Below are 21062 nucleotides of genomic sequence, written 5' to 3' on the forward strand. Positions count from 1 at the left end.
GTTACTATTTATTTGATGTTATTATCCTATTTCAACTATAGGGATCAGGTGTTTAATGAAAAATAATTTTTTTTAATGCACTGGAAGTGAAACAATAGATTTTCCTATTTTAGGCTTGAGCATCAGAAAAACAAGGTTTTCTTAAATTAAATTAAAAATAAATAACCTGTACATAAAATACTAAATAAATCTACAAGACCAAGGAAGAAATTAGATATTGAAAGATTAAAAGATTGCACAACACAGCAGTTCACCAGCATGCTTTAACTATGGGCAACATAAAATTTTACACTTCTATTCCTCCCTACCATCACAACACAAGCAATGAGGTTAAGAGGAATAAGAAGTTTCATGCACTTGCTATAGCAGAATAGCGAGAGATGCAGAACAGGTTGCATCACCAACATCAAAAAGGAAAAATAAACAATGGCAAGGGAGAGATTTAACTAAATATATACATGAATTTTGTAGTGCACAATAGCAAATAAATTTAGATACCAAACTTGTACACTTCATTTGGGATTGTGAGGATATGACATTTGAGGAAAAACTTCAAATTTATCACAAAACCATTAAATCTAATATAGCAGCTATTAAGCTGGTTATATTTTGGAAAAGACCATTCATGCCAAAATTGAACAACTCCAAAAATAATTTATGGATGTGCAAAAGAATAAAGGCAACAGAAAATACTGATCCCTACAGAAGAAATAATTCATATTACATTGTCTAATTTTTACCTCAGCCTGTTTATTATACCTCTTAACCCATCCCCTTAAAACAAAGTCATCGATGAACAGAATTCAGTTAAAGGGAAACAAAAGGGTAGACCTTGTGGAGGCCTGCCGTCAAAGCCTAGCTGTGTCAGTTGCACAGGAAGACACCCCTTTTCTTCCTATTACAATCAACATAATGGAACATTATGATTAATGTCAAATAACATTAACAGTTTGAATAAAAATACTAAAATAGTGATTGCATAAAACTGTTGTAAAGCCAAATGTCAGCGCATAAAATTTAGCACCAAATGCTTTTAAATTTAGGTATGCAAGAGATTCTTTACCTTCAGTTTGCTCTGTTCCTCTAATCATCTCATTTGTCACAAGATACAATTTTGAGTTTTATAAATACTGTTGACAAATCAGCTTAAAAATTAGTAATAACTGTCAGTAACAAAACAATGCAACAGGCAAGAAAACAAGGCAAACACCTTCACTAAAATTCGGTCAGAACTTTGAGGAAGTCCTGTGCAGATGAAGTTCAACTTCAATAACAACTTTTAAAATTTAAACACAGCAGTTACTGTGGATTCCAAACTAAAGTTAGTAATGCAATGCCAATGAAATTTAGTAGAAGTCTATGTCAATTTCAAACACTTGTACTAGATCCTCACTAGCAAGCAAAGTAAAATGAGATGCATTATAATCACATTTATTAAAGATGCATGAGATATTGACCAATTCACTAATTGTTTACCTCAAGACTTTCTGAAAACTGGTGCTAACGCTTCTCTCAAGAAAATATTTTGGATGCAAAGATCCAAAGTGATTCAAATTTAACTATACTGGGCTAATAATCAGAAATTTTTGATCAAAATTGATTATATTTAAAAAGATAACACCCCACCCTATTAACACAAAGACCCAGAATATGTTTCACAATATGTAAGCAAATTGTGCTCATAATTTCTTTTCATACCAATATAAGTTTGTTCTGCTCAGAAATTGAAATCAAAAGGTTGTCTCCTCTGTACAGATGTTTCCACCACTCCCAGTGTTTAAAATTATACCTAGTTGCCAAATTGCCATACAAACTAAAGCAGAACCAAAACCAACACTGAAACAATATAAATTTGTTGACTGTCTTGCTCAAAGTTTAATTTATAGATTCAGATTTCTTCTCAAATATTTCACTTACTTTGGTATTCATATTTTGTGAAAACTCCAAAATAGTATCAACTCTTGTCCATGCGTCAGGATGCTCCTTTAAATGAGTTAAAACCTCTTGAGCCATTCGTTGCTATCAGGAAAAAAATCTGAAGTTATTCAGAATCAGTTCCCCTCCAACCAAAAATACACATTTAATCAACACAATATTAAATAATTAGTTTTCTTAACAGCAATTTTAACATTAATCTAAGCAAATAAACCAGAACAAAATTGACAACTCCGTCAAAAACCCAGGTTGCTAAAACAATGGAAGGTAGAGGACCACAGGTTTAATATCTCATAAATATACTGGCTTTAAATAAATTCCCTCCTCTTCCAATATGCCTGGCTAAATAAAACATTAATTTAAACGGGAATGTGTTGCCAAATAAACATACTTAGAGTACGAGGACACAAAAGTGGCTTCTTATAAAGTTAATTACATAAAAAGTTCTATGTTTTAATTCCTTTGGACTCAAATTGCCAAATGTGGAGCTTATCAATATCTTATACATGAGAAATACAGAGTCAGGCCTCGCCTCACTAAAAGCATACAAGATCCCACTAAATGATAGCACCTTGAATAGAATTTTAAGTACTTGGAAAGGATTTGAGTATTATTATAAGTGATGGAATATGTCTTTCATGAACTGATTTGATGCTAACATTTGATCATCTTCCAATGCAAGTGTGTAAACTAATCAAATATTTGGGATAATGACAAGCATAACAATCCAAAACACTCTCTTAAAAGCTGTAGACCCAATTTCAAGAACCCCAATATTGTCTGATACTAAGTAAACATTGTGATATTTTAAGTCTTCCACAGAAGTTGAAATTTTTTTTGAACACTAGAATAACTGAAGTCTTTGGATTTGACTCACTTCAAGGAATAAACATGCAAAAACCACTGCTCTATTCCAGTGCGTTTACAAAAAAAATGTTCAGGGGATGCAAATATGCTGCCACTGACTGTACTTGTTGTCCACCTAAAACTAGCAATGAACCAAGGAGACTTCAAGAACTAACCAGATTGGTGGCTCTGGATTACAGATTCAGGAACTTCTTCCCTTCTGCCATCCTATTTCTGAATGGACACCGAACCCATAAACACTACCTCACTACTTTTTAATTTTTTTTTGCACTAATTAATTTAACCATACACACACAGACCCAGCTTAACACTACCCCACATAGCACTGATCCGTTACAACAGTTATTCCAGTTTTCTGTTGAAAATTTTAAAAAATGACAAAAATTCATTCTAAACACTTAAAACGTCAAGAGTAGCCACCACTGTGAACATTCAATTAGCCAATAACAGTGATTTACATATGATCGGAGGCACTCACATCCAATCATGATCAGTTCACACTCTGCCTCCCCCGCGTGTGGAGACGTTCTTGCTTCCTAAGCAATCTATTCAAATTTTTTCCCACTCAATGTCCAGATAACTTCCAGTGTCCATTTATGTAATGTAATAAAGACCCCGCGTAGCAGTGATTTACATAGCACTCCAAATCCAAGGAACGCATCCTCAATGTTAAGTGGGGTCTGTGAGCGAGTGTGAGTGTATAATTTTTTAACACACACACACAAAAACATAAACATACTCATTTTTCCTCCCTCATCCCTATGGGTGGCGCGTATGTGTATTTTTCCCTCAATCTCAGGACCTCTACCAGAGGCCTGAGAGTTTGAGGGTTTGAGGCAGTTTCCTTGATGTTCCTAGTAGCATGCTCTTCTGAGCAGAGATCTCAGATGGTGTTGCCGGGATTCATTGGTGCCACTCTCTAAGTCGAGGTGTCACAGCTCTTATTACCGTTGGGATTAATCTGGCTTTAACCTTCCACATCCTTTATATCTGCTCTTTCAAACCCTGGTATCTCTCCAGCTTCTCTTATTCGTTCTTCCTATTGTTACTGTCATTCAGGATTGCCACATCTATTGCCACACCCAGTATTACTTTGTCCAGTTGGCTGGCCAATATCTGCTTATCAATCTGTTTTTGGAAATCCCACAGGATCTTAGCTGTCATTCTCCACTACATTCTCATGTGTTTCCCATTTGGACTTGGGAGTGTCCAATCCATACCTAACGCAGATGTTCCTGTACACAATTCCTATAACTTGGTAATGCCATTCAGTGTATGCTGTCATCACCTGTATCATGCACCCTACTACTATGTACTGAATGCAATGGAATGTATAGTTTTTTTAGTTCCCCCTCTATTATTATCTATTGCATTGTACTGCTGCTGCAAAGTTAACAAATTTCATGACACATGCTGGTGATAGTCAACCAGATTCTGATTAACTTGAGTAATTAATCTGAGTTAAGGGTTGTTGTTACTAATTAATTTAGTAACTTGAATTTAAATTCCCATCACAGTGAATTTCAAACTCATCTCCAGATCAATAGTCCAGAACTTAAGGTGCTGTTCCAGTAATTTAACCATAATGCTACAAACTCAGAGGATTTATAATCATAAATTTAACAAAGGCACTGTTAGCATGAGAAAAAGACAATTTTAAAAAGAGTCCTGTGCGAGTTATTCTTCTAAAATATAATACAGGTTTCCCCCGCCATCCGAAGGTACAGCGTTCCTATGAAACGGTTCGTAAGCCGAAATGTCGTAAAGCAAAGAAGCAATTACCATTTATTTATATGGGAAAATTTTGTGAGCGTTCGCAGACCCAAAAATAACCTACCAAATCATGCCAAATAACATATAAAACCTGAAATAACAGTAACATATAGTAAAAGCAGGAATAATCTGATAAATACACAGCCTATACAAAGTAGAAGTACTTTTCCACAATCATTGCCGGCACTGTTCGCCGAAGCGAAAACCTCACGCAAGCACTGTTGGCAAAAACACGGTGCAAGCACTCTCCAGTAACCTTTAAGCTATGAAGCTGCCAAATCATACCAAGTAACACATAAAAATACATAGCCGATATAAAATAGAAATAATGTATGTACAGTGTAGTATCACTTACCGGAATTGGGAAGACAGCACAGAGCACACTGATGATGGTGTGTTAGACTGAAGGTGTCGCAGGCTGGGGTGGTGCAGTGGCCCCCACCCTCCAGGCTGCCGACCGATACACTGCCGCGAAGCACGCAGGGGTCCAGTGGTAGCCGGAAGGCACACAGCACATCTTTAAGAAAAAAGCCGAAATAAACATGTTAATTAATTAAGTGCTGCCCGACACGTAATTGTCGGCCCAGATCAGTGCCGATTGTGGGGCGGCACCTAATTAATTAACATGTTTATTTTGGCTTTTTTCTTAAAGATGTGCTGTGTGCCTCCCGGCTACCGCTGCATTCTCCGCAAATCGGTATCTGTCCGTGGCCTGGGGGTTGGGGTGGTGGGACACTGGGGTGTCATCTCGTCGTCTGTTTCCATTAGAGCAGGTGGCTCCTCTTCTTCTATGACTGCCCACCTCGATGTCAAAGGTCGAGGTTCATTGTCTGCTGTGGCTGATGTGGAAGGCTTGCTTGACTACTGAGCCTCACGCGTTTTTCTATCATATAGTTCTTTGAAAGCACTCAAACCATCCTGCAAATATCCCCTAAACCTACGTACCCTTTCAAAATTAAAGTTGTACTTTATCATTGCAGCGAAAATCTCACGCAGTTGCTTCACGTTCATTTCGCTACTGCATTCTGTTTCGATTGTTATCCTTTCCTCTTCCAATTGCATCAGCTCTTCATCTATCAGTTCTTGGTCATGGGATGCCAAAACCTCTTCAACATCATCTTCAAAGTTGCTGGTGAACGCAGCAGGCCAGGCAGCATCTGTAGGAAGAGGTGCAGTCGACGTTTCAGGCCGAGACCCTTCGTCAGGACTAACTGAAGGAAGGGTGAGTGAGTCCCTTACTCACTCTTCCTTCGGTTAGTCCTGACGAAGGGTCTCGGCCTGAAACGTCGACTGCACCTCTTCCTACAGATGCTGCCTGGCCTGCTGCGTTCACCAGCAACTTTGATGTGTGTTGCTTGAATTTCCAGCATCTGCAGAATTCCTGTTGTCAACATCATCTTCGTCAGCTTCCACAAGCCAAACTCACGTTGTCCTTACTTCGTTCACCACGATCAAAACGCTTAATTATGTCTAGTTTTACACTAAGTGTAACAGCTTTACGAGCTCTTTCAGGCTTTTCCAATATCTCAGAACTCATCTTGCAAATGGCTGCTCACAGGCACGTGTTAAAGCAATGCCGTTCCGAATCCGGGGGAGAGTGGCTGCTCGGGGCACGCGCTGATTTTTTTCGTAACATTGAAAGCACCTTCTGTTAGCGAAAACAGGGTACTAATGTAGGTCTTTTGTAACAGTGAGGTTTCGTAAAGCGAACATTCGAAAAGCAGGGGACACCTGTATGTAGACTTCAAGTCATGGAGCAGCTTTATCACTTAGTTCACAAATCTGTGCACATACAAGTCACTTCTGCCCATTACTTTCAACATGTAAGCACTTTCCCAAACTATGCTGTTAAAGATATACATAAACAACTTCCATATCAAAAGTTATACTAATCACTCCACTAGTAGCCATGTCACAGAACATGAACACTTTTCATATGTGAACTTTCCCTAGTGTTACAAAAAAATGTTCACCACATTAGCCATACATCACAGAATTATTCTACAACAATGGAATATACGCACTGCAGTTGTCATTGCAGGAGCGCTTTTGTGAAATACCTAATAACCGGTACCATTAATCAGACAAATTTAATACACAGTGCCTCATGTTCTCTTTTCATTTTAGTCACATTTTGTTGGATATTGGCATTATTGATGCTGTTCAAAAAAAATTAAGAGGCTGATTAATTTTTACTTATCAACCAGTTTACAGGTGGTTACTCCAGAACCACAGACATGACAACTCTGATACATTTATAAACTTCCCTTTAATGCTTTGACAACTTCTTTACTTTCATTCATATTGTTGCAGATAATTTTATTTCATGCTCTATATCTATGCACTTCTAATGACCTGACTCTAATCCAGCAACATGGATATGAAGTAAAATATACTGACTATTGTCTTTAGAATACTGATCAATTCCATAGATTTCTGATGTACAAATATGCACATTTGGCAAGCTAAACAGCTTTCTTAAAGAAAAATTACACAAAAACATAAATCCTACATATATCAATACATTTTTCCAAGTTAACCTGGAGGTATTTTTATTTCAACAAAAACTCCCAATTACAAGTGTTATCTTGCAGTCTTCTGTTAATTATTTCCAAAACCTTACCAGGACACCACTAAAAATGTGAAGCATGCACATTATTTTTTGCCAATAATTATACTAAAAATATGGCTTCTGGGTGTGAAATACCCTAGTTTTCTCCCCAGTTTCACCAAATTCCCGAATGAATAAGCCTTTATGAATATGGACATTTAATACTATTAGCATATTGCTACTAGTTCTCAGAACCAGTTATTGCTTATGATGAGTGCATGCGTCTATTGGTAATTTTTTAAAAACTGAACATTTGTTGTACTCAACTGAGCTTCTGGTCACTGAGAAACATAAAACACAGTCTTTGAAGGTATGAATTCAGCACCAAATCTGAATATTAGAATAACTTAGCATATTACAAAATCTTACAACACCAGCACTGGAATAGATGATCAATAAATATGTTTTGATGTCGGCTAAGTAATAAAATGATGACCAGAATAGATGTTTAATTCTTTATTATCCAAAAAAGCCTGACACATATGCACAATACTGCACTAATATTCTAGCCCAGGGGTAGGCAACCTACGGACCGCTCTGGCCCACGAACGTACTTTGACCAGCCCGCGAGCGATTTTTCCTTATTCTGAGTGTTTCACACAATCACACTGATGAACATGCATGGCGTCTTGTTACACCGGCCACAGGTTCCGTTTCGTTCCAAACCAAACACTGGTATATACAAATGACAGGAAGGCAGACTACCCGATTAGTATGTATTAGATACTCTCCGTGCATGTGTAGGTTTTCAGATGGAATCGTTCAAATTTGTAAACAGAAACAGCATCACTGTGTTTTAACAAGAAATCCACGCTAAATGTCCAGATATTTATATGTGCTATGATACTTGTTGAATAATTTGCGTTTCGAAATAAAATCAAAGAAAAAAATTCCAATGGCAATGAATGTAAAACACAGAAAGGTAGACACTGAGTGCTGAAAAAGCAGTGAAAATGAAGGAAATACCTGTGCCAGCTGCGAAGTCTCAAAACCTATTGCAGAAAAAATGAAGCCTTTTACAAATGGAGAGTTTGTCAAAGAATGTTTACTGGCTGTGGTGGATGTTGTTTGTCCTGAAAAGGAATCTATTTGCATCTATCAGCCTGTCAGCAAGAACGATCACACGGCGAGTCGAAGAAATGTCAGCAGATGTTAAAAGTTAAGGGATGCCTGCAATGAATTGCGCTTGATGAGAGTACAGACTTGAGAGACACTGCTCAACTTGCAGTGTTTGTGCGAGGAGTGACCTCAACTTTTCAAATTTTTTAAGAGTTTATTCAATTAATTCCTATGAAGGACATGGTTACTGGAGCAGACATTTTTGAAGCTTTACTGAAAATGATGTCAGAAATGAAACTTAATGTGTCGAAGCTAATTGGCATCACAACTGATGGGGTACCAGCAGTGGTGGGGCAGAAAAACTAAACTGATTTCTTTGATTACTAATTGGCATCCTTGGTTAAGCACAAATGATTTTCTTGCATGTGTTATTCATTAATTTGAGGCAAAACATAATGAGATATTTAAATGGATAATTCCCAAATTTCAAGTTTTTTTTAAATGGCATTTATCTGGCCTACCATCCGCTTATTAATACGCGATCCGGCCCACAGAGGCAAAGAGGTTGCCGACCCCTGTTCTAGCCTATATTTCGTGTTTACTTCCTGCAATGATGTTCTCACACAAGAAGATATGACACTGTTAGCAAATGCATTTTCAAACAAAAATAATTTGCATTGATGCTCCACATAAACGAGCACTTATCCCTCTCTCAAACCTCACTTCTTTCTCCTTGGTGTCAATTTCGTTATCCCTTAAGTAATTTGCTTTTTGATTAACTATTTAGTGCCACACTATATTCTTACACTCCTTAGTTATTGGTGTATCAAAACTGACGTGATTAATCACTACCCTAAATTTATGCCCTCTAATTTTGGTCTGCTCTTCCGTAAGACATGAGGAAATTGAAATGGTTAAGTCTCTTGAACTTAAAATGAGAGCTGACCTCAATAAACTATACAAAGTTGTTTCAGTACATGGAGGACATTTCCCCTGACTAGCAAATCTATAACGAGGGACTCACAATTTAAGAGCCAGGTAGTTTAGGATTAGATTAGGAAAAAATTCTTCAGAGGATGGTAGGTCATTGGAATACCTGAGATCAGAGGTTTCAGGAAGCTTGGTAATTGATGATATTTAAAGCTTTCAGGAGATTCCTGGATCAAGATTATGTGAATAGGGAAGGAAAATGGTGTTAAATGGTATAAATGATAGAGCAAGCTCAAAGGCAAACTGAACTATTTCTGCTCGTTTCTTCTCTCCCCTCAAAAAAATAAAGGTGGAAGGCTGCACAAAACCTCCAAACTTTCATTTTTCAAGCTCCATCTTAAGGATCTCTAACAGGTTATCCTTCAGCCTTATTCACAAAGAAAAAAGCCTCAGACCTTTCTGTGAAGCTTTTTACAGCTTTTCAATTAGATAGCTCTGCATTGTGCAAAAAATTATGTTTTTGATAGGGTGGGTAGGACCCAAAATTTCCCTTCCCCAAACCCATTTGGACTTCTGCATTGAGAAAAGCTTAATTTTTTCCCCTATCAAAATCCACAAATTCATCTCTAAGATCTTTGTGATTTAGGATAACCTAAATCTCTAAGATCTTTGTGATTTAGGATAACACCAAAATTACATATCTGGGATATTAAGAGATTAGGAGTCTGTGAAGGTGGCCAGCATCAACTTAATTGAAGTTTAACTGTCATTCAATCTGTACTCGAGAATACAGCCAAATGAGACAGTGTTATTCTGAGGCTAAGGTGCAAAATACAGTACCAACAGTCACACACAGCACAAAGCACAAACAAGACATCAAGCACATGTAAGGTATCAGTAGAATAGAACCCCACAAAAAAAAGTCCAAACTGAATCCATGAATGCCACAAAAATCTGCAACTGACAATACAGCTCATCTTCTGCCAAACACCGGGGATCAGCACTGACTCCAGCCAAGACGCCACACCACTCCCGTGGGGCACAACGGCCTCAATGCCTCTCTCCTGGCAGTTATTAACAGGCAACCCTTGAGGTCTAGTCCTCGCGACAACCACACCGCCCCTATGGATTGCACCGGCTTCAATGCCTCTCTCATGGCAGCTGAAAACAGGCAACACCACGGCTTGAGGCCTCGAGTCCATAAATGCCATAGAAATCTGCAGTCGAACACAATACAGACTTGCCTCCTGTTGACTGAATACTAAGGGGAGAAGCAGTACGGACTCCAACATGGATGCGGTGCCATACTGCCCCCAGTGGAGCTTACCAGCTTTAACACCTGGGTCCTGGCAGCTGTAAACAGGCAACACCACGGCTTGTGGCCTAGTCCTCGCTATGAAGCGAGGCCACGCAGCTCCCCCACAAGCCGCCAATATATCATTATTAGACTACATACCTCTGTGCACCAACTCCTCCAAAGCCACTCTGACACAACCAGCAGCACAATTTGCAAGTTCAGCTTTCAGTTTCTCTGCCAACAAGCAACTTGCTGGTGGGACAGACCTGCAGGACTTTAAGTTCTTTATGTCCAACAGGATCTCGCGATCATAAAAACTCTTAAGCAGCATAATAGCACCATAGAAGCTGCTGCAATCGAACTTGCCATCTTACCGGAAGATGAAATGTGCTCATTAAACAAATCAAACTAAAGATTTTTTTAAAAACTGAGACACAGATTCTAATGTGAAGGCAGTCAGATCCACCGTATTTAACTGCTCTTGTGCAGGGTTCAAAAACCTCTATTTTTCTCCATTAGAATGACAAGTGCCAACAGCCTCAATTTCCACTGCAAGCACTAACTTAGAATTCTTCCTATCACACTAATTACAGAAAGATTGCTTTTTGTCACATAGAGCACAACTTGGAGTGGAGTGAATGGACTGAAAATTTCAGAAATCTGGTTGGTGTGGGATTTCAGAATGAAGAGGCAATGGTTGAGATTAAAAACAAATAGGACTACAGTAAAAAGAAAACAATGGTAAATAAACTAGCCAACATTAAAGTTCTGAACACTGATCCATGTTAATTACTGAATTTCCATATTACTTGATTTTCAGTTCTTAAATAGAGGTATACAGGACTCCTAAAATCTGTTTAATGTATTGCCAAGTGGGAAACCTAAATGCTTTATGCATATTACACACAAACAGCAATTAACATTAGATCTTGAGCAAAGCTGGTGTAATTATAGAGCATCCCCAAAACTGATTATCACATGAATTGAGTCTGGAGATAGCTGTCTCATACCTTAATCAAAAACAGACAAAGGAGGAATAGGTAACCATGAGTCAGTCAAGTGCCACCAGGCAGATACTGCACAAGTACTTTATGTGCATCATTCTCTCCAAATGGTATACTCAAGTTTATAGAAGTTTGGGTGATTCAGTCAGAAAGTGAGGATGGAAGGAACAACCAGAGGAGCTAAACTGAAAAGAGATTCAGCAGTTGGGAGCATTTTTTTGGCCACCCATGGTCAATTCTACAATGGTGTGCTATCTTTGATTGCAGGTAAAAGGATGCCAGAGAAATTACAGACAAAGATCTTGATCCAAACTGGTAACCACGACATAAAAATCCTGCAGGCAGATTACAGAGGACTCTTGTAGCTAGAATGACACACATACAGTAATAGGAGTGAAAATGAATGTTCAACCAAATAAGTGGCACAGGAGGGAGGATTTCAAATTATACATGTTGCATTTGGGGGCAAGAGGGGACTGGATGGAGAAGGACTATAGAAATTAGATGGATTTCAGTTCAACAGGGTCAAAATCAATACTCTTCAATGGAAATCTGCTGCTGCAGTGAGGGGGAATTTAAATGTAGTGGATCAGGAATTTGATCATAGTCCCAACAGGTACAGAAACAAATTTTTTTTTTCTTTATTTTATTTTTATTTGGATAAGGAATTCACAAGTATCATGTACTTTTTTCACACATTATAATCTTTTCCATTTTTTTATATGTATAAAACTATAATTATTTATACATTAAGCACACATTGAGATGATATAAAAGGAAATTAGACACTTAAATAGATAATTATGTACAGTGGTAATTCTAATCTATTAGGCTAAGTAATGGTATTAGTTGTTAAGAAAAATAGTAATAATAGTTTCCATATATCTCTTCTGGACCATTTCTACTGGTCCAAAATGTTGTATGTAAGCCTATGTAACAACCATTGTAGGTGTTTATATCCTAATTTGTTCAAGCTTGCTCCTGCCCCCAGACATAATTATCCAATCCCTATGTACTTTACTTAATTTTATCATTTTTTATCCCTTTCCCAAATCTTTTCCTTTACTTGTATTAATTCTCTATTTTCCAAAAGAAAACAAAAAACAGTAAACATTTAGACTAGGGGTGCTTACGTTAGCAATATTATTATGTTGATGAGAAGAGCAGTATAAATCATTAGGAGAGTCATCTAAAGTCTGCTCGCATTGGGGTTATATATTCAATCCATTTATTCCAGATTTGATAAAATTTTTCTTTTTGAATTCTCAGGGAGTAAGTCAACTTTTCCATTTTAAGTATTTCCAAGATAATTTCGTGCCAATCTTCTAATGTAGGTGGTATTAGATTTAGCCACTTTCTAGTGATTGATTTCTTACTTGCCGCTAAGAGGGCCTGCAGCAATTTTATATCTTCCTTCTGTTCAAGAAACAATACATGCCCCAAATAGAGCGTCTCAAAGTTCAGAGGTATCTGGGACCTAAGTACCTTAACTAATGTTCTATGAATACCTTCCCAATATAGACTTAATTTAGGGCAATCCCAGAAAATATGAAAATGATTTGCCTCCTTGGAGCAGCACCTTCTCCAACACGTCACGTTTGTATCTTTATATTTTTCCTGATATGGGGTCTTGAAGTATCTTATAATATTTTTCCAACAATGTTCTCTCCAAGTCAAAGAATTAGTCGAGGACCATTGAAAGCTGCAGATTTCCCCCCAAGCTTCCTCTGAAAGTACCAACCCCACTTCTTTCTCCCACTTCTCTTTAATATACAATGTGTTTACATTTTTAGCATGGGAGAGTGCATTATATAATCGAGAAACTGATATTGAACTGCAAGCCGAATTCAGAACCTTGAAAAATTCTAATTCTACTGTTGATAGGTCTGTATATCTACAACTCTGGTTAACATAGTTTCGTACTTGAAGGTACCTAAAAAAAGTCATTGTGTTCTAGGCTACGTTTGTCCTGCAGGCTTTGGAAACTTTGTAATACTCTTTTATCTATAAATGAGAGGTAGGTTGTAAGACCTTTCTTTATCCATAGTTCAAATCTTTTATCTCCTCTGTTGGGAAGGAATTCGGTATCATATGCACACCATCTGAAGAGTTTTAACATGTTATTAATTCCACACGAATTAACCACCTTCTGCCATACTTTTAATGTAAGATTTATCCAACTGTTTTTAAATTTTTCCAATTGGGCCATCAATCCTTTGTCAGCTATTGAGGCCTGTAGAGGAAAACTGTCAACTAATCGAAATTCTATTTCCTTCCATCTAGCCTTATATTCCCTATTACACCAATATAACAGAGGAGTTATCTGTGAGGCATAAAAATAATTTCTCAGGCAAGGAAGAACCATACCTCCTCCTTCCTTCCCCAACTGTAAGGTGTTATATCGAATTCTAGGTTTCTTTCCTTGCCAAATGAAGCGGGAAATCCATTTGTCCCATTCCCTGAATTGATTATCATCCACCTCCACAGGTAAAGTACGAAAAAGATACAGTAACTGAGGAAGAATATTCATTTTTATAGTATTTATCCTTGAATTTAAACTTTAAAAGGGGATAAGATTCCATCTATACATATCTGCTTTTATCTCTGAGATTAATGGCCCATAATTTACCTGTGACAGTGTTGAAAGATCCTTCGGCAGTGTTATTCCAAATATTTTAATGATTTAGCTTCCCACTTAAGATCGTATGTATCCTGCAATTTTTTTGGATGGTGTATAATTTAGGGACATAACCTGCGTTTTCTTTACATTTATTTTATAACCTGATATTTTCCCAAAGTCATCCAAGTGTAAACAATCCTATAAATGATTTTTCTGGTTCACTCAGATAGACCAAAACATCATCTGCGAATAACGCCACTTTCTGTTCAATCCCTGCCACCTTGACACCTTTTACGATTTCGCTCTGTCTTATTAGTTGGGCAAGCGGTTCAATATATAGCGCAAAAAGGAGAGGAGAAATTGGGCATCCCTGTCTAGTGCCTCTCTCTAAGATGAAGGAGTCAGAGAGGTCCCCATTTAAAAAACAAAATTTTATATTTAAGGTTGGTATTTCATGAAGAGTCTGGAGGCAGAAGGGAAAAAATGCAATTTGTGATTAATACATAACAAGGAATCAAGGAAATAAAGAAAATGAACCAACAGCACAAATACATATGTAGAGAATAATTTAACAGTCACTGCTGCAGCATGAGCAAAATAATTTGTATGTTGAACTTCGAGAATAAGTGGACAATGGCCATGAATAGTAGTGTTGGAGAATGAACCTGGCTAGTGGGAAAGCATCTGAAGTGGCAATCAAAATGTTTAGCACAAACAAAAACAAAAGGGCAGAAAAACAACTTCAGGGAAGATCTATAATTCTAAGTGAATAGAATGTATCAAATCTACCTCATCTAAACGATATGAGGTAACACCTCAGCTTCTGATGCCTCAGCAAAGACAATTTAAGTTTGTCCCACCTCTCCTTATAGTTAATACTAATTGCAGGCAACAACCTAGTGAACATTTTCTGCACCCCCTCCTAAGCCTTTCTGCAAAGTGGTTACCAGAAATGCACACAAAACTCCAAATGCGGCCTAACTAAAGATTAAAAACAGTTGCATGACTTGCCAACTTTTATATTCATTGTCCCAACAGCTGGAAGATAAATATGGATATGCTCACTGCTTGTATAACACCCTGGGAAAGGTTTCACTGCTAATATAATGGTTTTTCTGTAGCAGCAGTGTTTGGGTTATGAATAGAGTTAACGGGAGCTTTGGAACGTGCACTGTCCAATGAAGGGAGTTTTTTTTTTGTTGTTGTGTGCCTGAGGCTATGTCCACACTAGACCAGATAATTTTGAAAACGCCGGTTTCGAGTAAAAACGACAGGTCCACAATACGCGTTTTTAAAAATACAGGTTTCCCCCGCTATCCGAAGGTAGAGCGTTCCTATGAAACAGTTCGTAAGCTGAAATGTCGTAAAGTGAAGAAGCAATTACGATTTATTTATATGGGAAAATTTTGTGAGCATTCGCAGACCCAAAAATAACCTACCAAGTCATGCCAAATAACACATAAAACCTAAAATAACAGTAACATATAGTAAAAGCAGGAATGATATTGTAAATATACAGCCTATATAAAGTAGAAATACTTTTCCACAATCATTGCCGGCACTGTTCTTCCGAGCGAAAATCTCACGCAAGCGCTGCTGGCAAAAGCACTCTCTCCAGTAACCTTTAAGCTATGAAGCTGCCAAATCATACCAAATAACACTTAAAAATACACAGCCTATATAAAGTAGAAATAATGTATGTACAGTGTAGTACCACTTACTGGAAATGGGAAGACAGCGCAGAGCACACTGATGATCGTGTGTTAGACTGAGTCATCGCAGACTGGGGTGGTGCAGTGGCCCCCACCCTCCAGGTCGCCGACCGATACACTGCCGCGAAGCACGCAGGGGTCCAGCAGTAGACAGAAGGAACACAGCACATCTTTTAATAAAAAAGCCAAATAAAAAAGCTGATTGCATCGCCTCTGATCTGGGCCGACATTTACGTGTTGGGCGGCACCTAATTAATTAGCATGTTTATTTTGGCTTTTTTCTTAAAGATGTGCTGTGTGCCTCCCGGCTACCGCTGCATTCTCCGCAAATCGGTACCTGTCCGTGGCCTGGGGGTTGGGGTGGTGGGACACTGGGGTGTCATCTCATCGTTGTCTGTTTCCATTAGAGCAGGAAGCTCATTTTCTCCTATGACTGCCTGCCTCGATGTCGAAAGTCGAGGTTCGCCGTCTGCTGTGGCTGACGTGGAAAGCTTGCTTGACTGCTGAGCCTCGCATGTTTTTCTTTGTAGGCACTCAAACCATCCTGCAAATAGCCCCTAAACCTATGTACCCTTTCAAAATTAAAGTTGTACTTTATCATTGCAGCGAAAATCTCACGCAGTTGCTTCACGTTCATTTCACTACTGCATTCGGTTTCGATTGTTATCCTTTCCTCTTCCAATTGCATCAGCTTTTCATCTATCAGTTCTTGGTCATGGGATGCCAAAACCTCTTCAACATCATCTTCGTCAGCTTCTACAAGCCAACCTCACATTGTCCTTACTTTGTTCACCACAATGAAAACGCTTAATTATGTCTAGTTTTATGCTAAGTGTAACACCCTTATGAGCTCTTTCAGGCTTTTCCGATACCTTAGAACTCATCTTGCAAACAGCTGCTCACAGGCGCATGTTTAAGCAATGCTGGCGAGAATGCCGTTCCGAATCCGGGGGAGAGCGGCTGCCCGGGACGCACGCTGCCTTTTATCGCGCGCTGATTTTTTTCATAACAGTGAAAACACTTTCTGTTAGCCAAAACAGGGTACTAATGTAGGTTTTTCGTAACAGTGAGGTTTCGTAAAGCGAACGTTCCAAAAGCAGGGGACACCTGTATCTCTGTCCACACCAAGACGGATATTTGGGCGAATCTACTCCTACTGGGCATGCGCAGACACATCTACAGAAAATAAGCGAAGAGGAAACAGTATAATATTTACATTTCTGCGGTGGTGTTGTAAACTAAAACTAGAGTACCAACAACAACAGCGAAAGAAAGTTTTCAACAATGTCTTCGAGGAATACAAAGAAAACCTCCACTGGAAAAATCAGACCGGACTTCTTCGTTTAGACAGACAATGAAGTCGAGCTGTTTCTGCGAATTACAAATGACTACAAAGTCAGCAAAGCAGTAGGGATGTTTAATTCCAAACAAACTATTAACGTAGACAATAAACAACACACGCTTGAAGCCATCCTCTACCCAAGGTCAACAAGAGAGTGGAATCTTCTGCCGCCAGACTTGCACAGTATTTCTGACATTAATATTTTTTAAAGATAGACTCAAATCAATTTAGGGGATCTAGTCAAAAAAACACACTTTACAAATTGACTCTCACACCGTTCACACCGATTGCGCGTTATTACAGCCGTCCGGCAGTACTTGTGCAGTACCAGGCAGAAGCAGAAAAAGCATTGTTGTGGTGTTGTCATGACAACGTTTTAAAATCTCTCCGTTTACCCTGTCCACACTACAACGCAAAACAATCACTTTCAAATTGACACACTCTGGAGAGTGTTTCCAAAAATCTCCGTTTTCGGGGGATGAAAACGCCGTTTCAGTGTGGACAGAGGGTCAAAACGAAGGCAAAAAGCTTCATTTCCAAAATTATCCGGCGTAGTGTGGATGTAGCCTGACAGCAAGGTGTTCTGAGTCTTTTGGTCAGGGGAAGATGAAAAGATAAGACGCCTGAAAGGAGTGGACCTGAATTTGATGAAGCCCAGGGGAAATCGAGGAAGGACTGCCAAAAGGGAAACCGTGAGCTCCAATGTGCACATTAGACTGTTTCATTAAAACGTGCCCTTTTCTTTTTGTACTTCTTTACTAACCCTCTCATCAATTTAAGAATTATAAAGCTAAATCACTGAACTGTATATGGTGTACTGTCTGTTGTTTCGTGGTACTGATTTGTAACAGGGTAACACATCACGTAGCACCCACCCAAACAAGAACTTTTGCACCTCAGAATTCACACGTTTGGCGGGGCCAGAGACTATCTTCCCTAGACTAATGCTGCCGGCCAAACCCGAGGGTTACACTTGAAAAGGCAGCAATCCTCACCTTTTTCAAAATTACCCTGGATAAACAAGCTAAGAGCCATAACTTAATCAATTACAAAGTCCAAAGAAGATAAACAAAATCGGTCTAAAAAGTCCCTCTTTACAAATACAGAAAAAGACATTGTTCCTTTGGAAATCATCTGATAATTCAATGCATCTATAAGCACTCCCCCAACTCATTATGAATAAATAGTTCATTTTAAAACAAATTAGTATTAATTCTGAATTTAAATTGAGTACATCTAATTGTTACCTGTGCACCTTCTCCATGGTATAGACAATTTACTACATTGTCCAGGAGGTTTATATCAAGCTTTTGAGTGAAGTCCAGCAGCTGACGAGCTGCATGGTCTGCTAAAATTGTCATTATGGCTGGCATAGATTACTGCAAGAAAAAAACTTGTAATTCCTAAACGAATGAGAAAGAGAAAAAGAAAAAGATGTTAGAATTTTTCTGTTAAGTACACAGTAGTAATTAATCATTCCATAAACTAAGTAGACAAAACAGTTAAATTACCAGCCTCCAAACCAGAATATTACCTGTCATCATTGCCGGATGCATCATTACAGATTCACTATGTTAACATACAAAATTGATGTTTAAATTTACCATTCATTTTTGAATGCAGTTTTAATAGGACAATGTTTTGAGATAAGAGGAATGCTTCATGTTGAGCAGACTACACACAATATGAAACAAAATTCAAGTGACTTAGAACCTAATTACTTTTCCAGTTAGAGCATCACATGGTGACTAAGCCAGTAGATACTAGTAACTGAGAACACAAAATTTGTAAAAGCAATGGCTGTTTCCCTGCTGAGGTATTTTAAAATATCTGCTTTGATTTAAAAAAATAAAATTAGGATTCAAATCTAATTAAACTAGTAAAAACATTTTAAAGATTGTCTTAGACCCAGACCGGAGGGGTCTTGGCCAAAATGTGAACTGTTCATTGAGTTCCATAAATGCTGCCAGGCCTGCTGAGTTCCTCCAGCATTTTGTATGTTTACTCAAAGATTGTTGCATAGTTTTAACAATATTTGCACAAAACCCTGATTTCACACTAATCTAACCCTTTTTTAATAAAAATATTGAGAGAAGTACAGAGTACTGGTCAGGCATACAGCAAGAAACAAAGGGCTTGTTCTCAGGCTCTCTTTATACAATAAACCAGTCTAGGCCAGTGTTAGCTGGTTAGTGATAAGACTCAGTAGTGATAAGCACCATGGAAAAGTACTGAGTTATACAGCCATAACACTTCAGGGCTCAAAAATCAAGGAAAAAATAGTGCCAAATATACTAAAAGTTTATGAACAGGTGGTTATACAAATCTATAAGCATAAAACACTAAAAGAAAAAAGCAAATAATCTGGATCATAATCCCTTTTAACACAAAAAATTTATAGCAACTAAATGGGTAACAAAATGATCTACACAGAATGGGGAAGGGGAAAAAATTACCAATAAATTCCAAACGTCATCCACTTCATTTTTCTAGAGAGAACCTTCTTAAAATTTAGCAACCATTTTTGTCCACAAGATATATGAAATATACCAATACTTTGGACAGCTGGGAGGGCCTTATTTACATTACTCATATGAGATTGGTTCACTTTTAACAGAACGTGTTGGGATGAGGATGTAATGAAGAAATCCACTTTGGGCATTATTTGTGGGAAAATAAACTCTGCTTTAAAGTCTGCGACACGGGGTCAGACCCAAATCATTCAAAAATTATCTTTCCACAGATATAAACACTCGGCGGTTATTAAAAAAATGCCACGATTTACAGAATTCTACTAAGAGCAGCCACACAAAAACCAAGGTTCTCAACTTGCATTGATTCTGACAACGTACTAAAAACTTAATAACCTAAGAAATTAGTCGAGTAGCGCCATTTAAAAAGTCAACTGTGTAATATTTTTAATTTATTACAAGTTAATGGAAACAACGTCGGCGGGAAAAGGAGCATAGTATTTATTGTGACTTATTCCTAATTAACGAGTCTCCTCCCTGAACTGGGAGCATGTTAGGTCATCACGTGACTCGAGGCAGTGATGCCTCCAGCCAGCCTCGGCCGTTATTTCTGGAATGTTCCACTCCAGACTTAAACAAACCCAACGAGCCGGACGCATTGAGTCAGCTGAACTTAAATATCTACAAAAATAGTTTCAAAGAGAAAAGTGGCGCACTCGATCTGCCAGTGTTTACTACTGCTTCCCCGCCCCCACACACAGCGGCTCCGTGCGGTGGGCTCGGGTCGTGCAGGCCTCCCGCTCGGTGGAGCGGAGTGACAGTGGAGAGCGCCAGGCCCCGACAGCGACCGCGCAAAAGATTCCGAAAACTTAAGAAGCACTCACCCAAATGGTTTTTGTTTTGGTCAATCTGTGAGCCGTCTTGAGTCAATAGGAACGGATTCCAGCACACACCACCTCAGTAACGTTTTACAAGTCTTACCGACGCACAGTAGTTTGGTTGAACGGGAGGGAGGGGGGGAAGGGGACACGAAGGGGAAAAAACAAATGGCGGGAATTTAAAAAAATACAAGAACACGCACAAGGTCGCCTCTTCCCTTTATCGCTTTCGATTTGGTCCCAACTCAAGCAAGGAAAAAAAACAAAAACAATACTTGTGCCAATCGGTCACAATTTAGAACACTCACTTCTCCTCTGCAATTTTGTTAAACTGTACGCGTTAATAGTTATAACCAGTTACCCAAAAAAATAGAAATCAACCGCCGTGACATTTGTTTTGAATTACTTTTCTCGGAAGGATCTTTTTTATATCTTCCGATTCATTTTTCGTAACCGTTTCTGTAGCTGGCGGTGCTGGACTATCAACCTCCAAACCTTCTCTGGCAAAACTAGTAACCGGTTGTAACCGGTTCAGACTGGGAGATTCCATCTCGGTTTAGTTT

The 21062-nt window shown here is 38.5% G+C and overlaps 1 protein-coding gene across 1 annotated transcript in view; it reads right to left on the bottom strand.

Moving 5' to 3' along the window:
* The window catches only part of LOC140201347 (exportin-1), a 67651-nt gene extending 46589 nt beyond the window's left edge, over positions 1–21062 (bottom strand). Inside the window, exons 1-4 of the mRNA XM_072265300.1 lie at positions 20906–21062; positions 20506–20597; positions 18398–18553; positions 1918–2019 (exon numbers count right to left, since the gene is read on the bottom strand). Coding sequence (XP_072121401.1) covers positions 1918–2019; positions 18398–18523 — 228 coding nt within the window. The 5' untranslated portion in view covers positions 18524–18553; positions 20506–20597; positions 20906–21062. The remainder of the gene's footprint in view (positions 1–1917; positions 2020–18397; positions 18554–20505; positions 20598–20905) is intronic.

Source organism: Mobula birostris, chromosome 8 (assembly GCF_030028105.1).
Source record: "Mobula birostris isolate sMobBir1 chromosome 8, sMobBir1.hap1, whole genome shotgun sequence".
NCBI classification, from domain to species: domain Eukaryota; kingdom Metazoa; phylum Chordata; class Chondrichthyes; order Myliobatiformes; family Myliobatidae; genus Mobula; species Mobula birostris.